At 43.4% G+C, this 1516-nt stretch overlaps 1 protein-coding gene across 1 annotated transcript; it reads left to right on the forward strand.

Moving 5' to 3' along the window:
• The first annotated feature begins 568 nt into the window (after positions 1 to 568).
• LOC102573527 (olfactory receptor 6Y1-like) lies at positions 569 to 1516 on the forward strand. Its single transcript, XM_006274604.1, has one exon. It carries the CDS (start codon positions 569 to 571, stop codon positions 1514 to 1516), a length of 948 nt encoding a protein of 315 aa, XP_006274666.1.

Raw genomic sequence — 1516 nt, forward strand, 5'->3', positions numbered from 1 at the left:
TTTTAAGATTGCTGTATTGTTGTGCCCAGGAACCCATATTGTAGATTACAGACCCATTGACCTTTTCTGAATCTGGGACTTTATAAAAGGAGATTATATCTGCATGCCCATTTTAGAAAATGGGCAACTGAGCCACAAAGGGTAACTTGTATGTAAGAGACAAGGGTTGAATTCCTTCTTCTGCCTCAAAAGAATTTTAAACATATTTCTTACTGTACAAACTATGCACTGTACAAACATAGACCAAGGCCACAAGCCCTGATCTGAAAACCTATGCTCTGTATCTCTCTTGTCTACTCAGATTTAGGAAAAAAAACACACCCCCCCCCAAAAAAGAAAAAAAAAAAAAACAAACCAAACCCACAAACAAAAAAACCCTCTTTGACATTTGGCCTTTCTTCTCACACTTTCTATACAGAATCTAGCTACATGGGCCTCTTGTCTTTGTTCGGTCCTTTGTGCTGTTTTAATTCAGGCAATGAATCATAATGGATTTATAGTAGAAAGAAAAGATTTCATCATTATTACATTCTCTGCAGGTGGAAAAGGAAGATACTGTCCATAAGGAATGGATAAGGGAAACCAATCCAACGTCAGCTATTTTGTTCTCTTGGGATTCTCCACCTCCACCAAGATGCAGTTAGTCCTTTTCTCCATATTCTTCTTGGCCTATTCGCTTACCCTAATGGAAAATGTCATCATCATCCTTGTCATCCGTGCCAGTCACCAGCTGCAGAAACCCATGTATTTCTTCCTGGGCAACTTGTCCTTCCTGGAGATCTGGTATGTGACAGCCATTGTACCCAAGATGCTGATAGATTTCCTGACCCAGGACAAGCACATTTCCTTCCAAGGATGCATGACACAGCTCTATTTCTTTGTAACCTTTGTGTGCACAGAGTATATTCTCTTGGCTGTCATGGCCTATGACCGCTACTTAGCCATATGCAACCCACTACATTACCCAGCAATTATGACCAATGGGTACTGTGCTCAGCTGGCTGCTGGCTGTTGGCTGTGTGGCTTAGTAACTTCCGCCATCAAACTTAGTTTCATAGCCCAGCTTAAGTACTGCAGCACAAATGCAATCAACCATTACTTTTGTGACATTTCTCCACTCCTGAATGTCTCATGCACAGACTCCTCTTTGGCTGAGCTAGTGGACTTTTTATTAGCCCTGATGGTTATCATGGTGCCTCTGTGCATTGTGATCACCTCATATATCTGCATCCTAACCACTGTGCTGAGGATTCCCTCCTCCCAGGGCAGGCAAAAGGCCTTCTCCACCTGCAGCTCTCATCTGGCTGTGGTGGTACTGTTCTACTCCACCACACTCTTCACTTATGCCAGGCCCAAACTCATGTACACCTACACCTCCAACAAGCTGGTGTCTGTGCTGTACACGGTGGTAGTGCCCCTCCTGAACCCCCTCATCTACTGCCTCAGAAATACAGAAGTCAAGGATGCCTTGAAGAAGACCCTTTTTAGCAGAAGGAGTACTGGAGAACTTTGTTAA

Source organism: Alligator mississippiensis, chromosome 7 (assembly GCF_030867095.1).
Source record: "Alligator mississippiensis isolate rAllMis1 chromosome 7, rAllMis1, whole genome shotgun sequence".
NCBI classification, from domain to species: domain Eukaryota; kingdom Metazoa; phylum Chordata; order Crocodylia; family Alligatoridae; genus Alligator; species Alligator mississippiensis.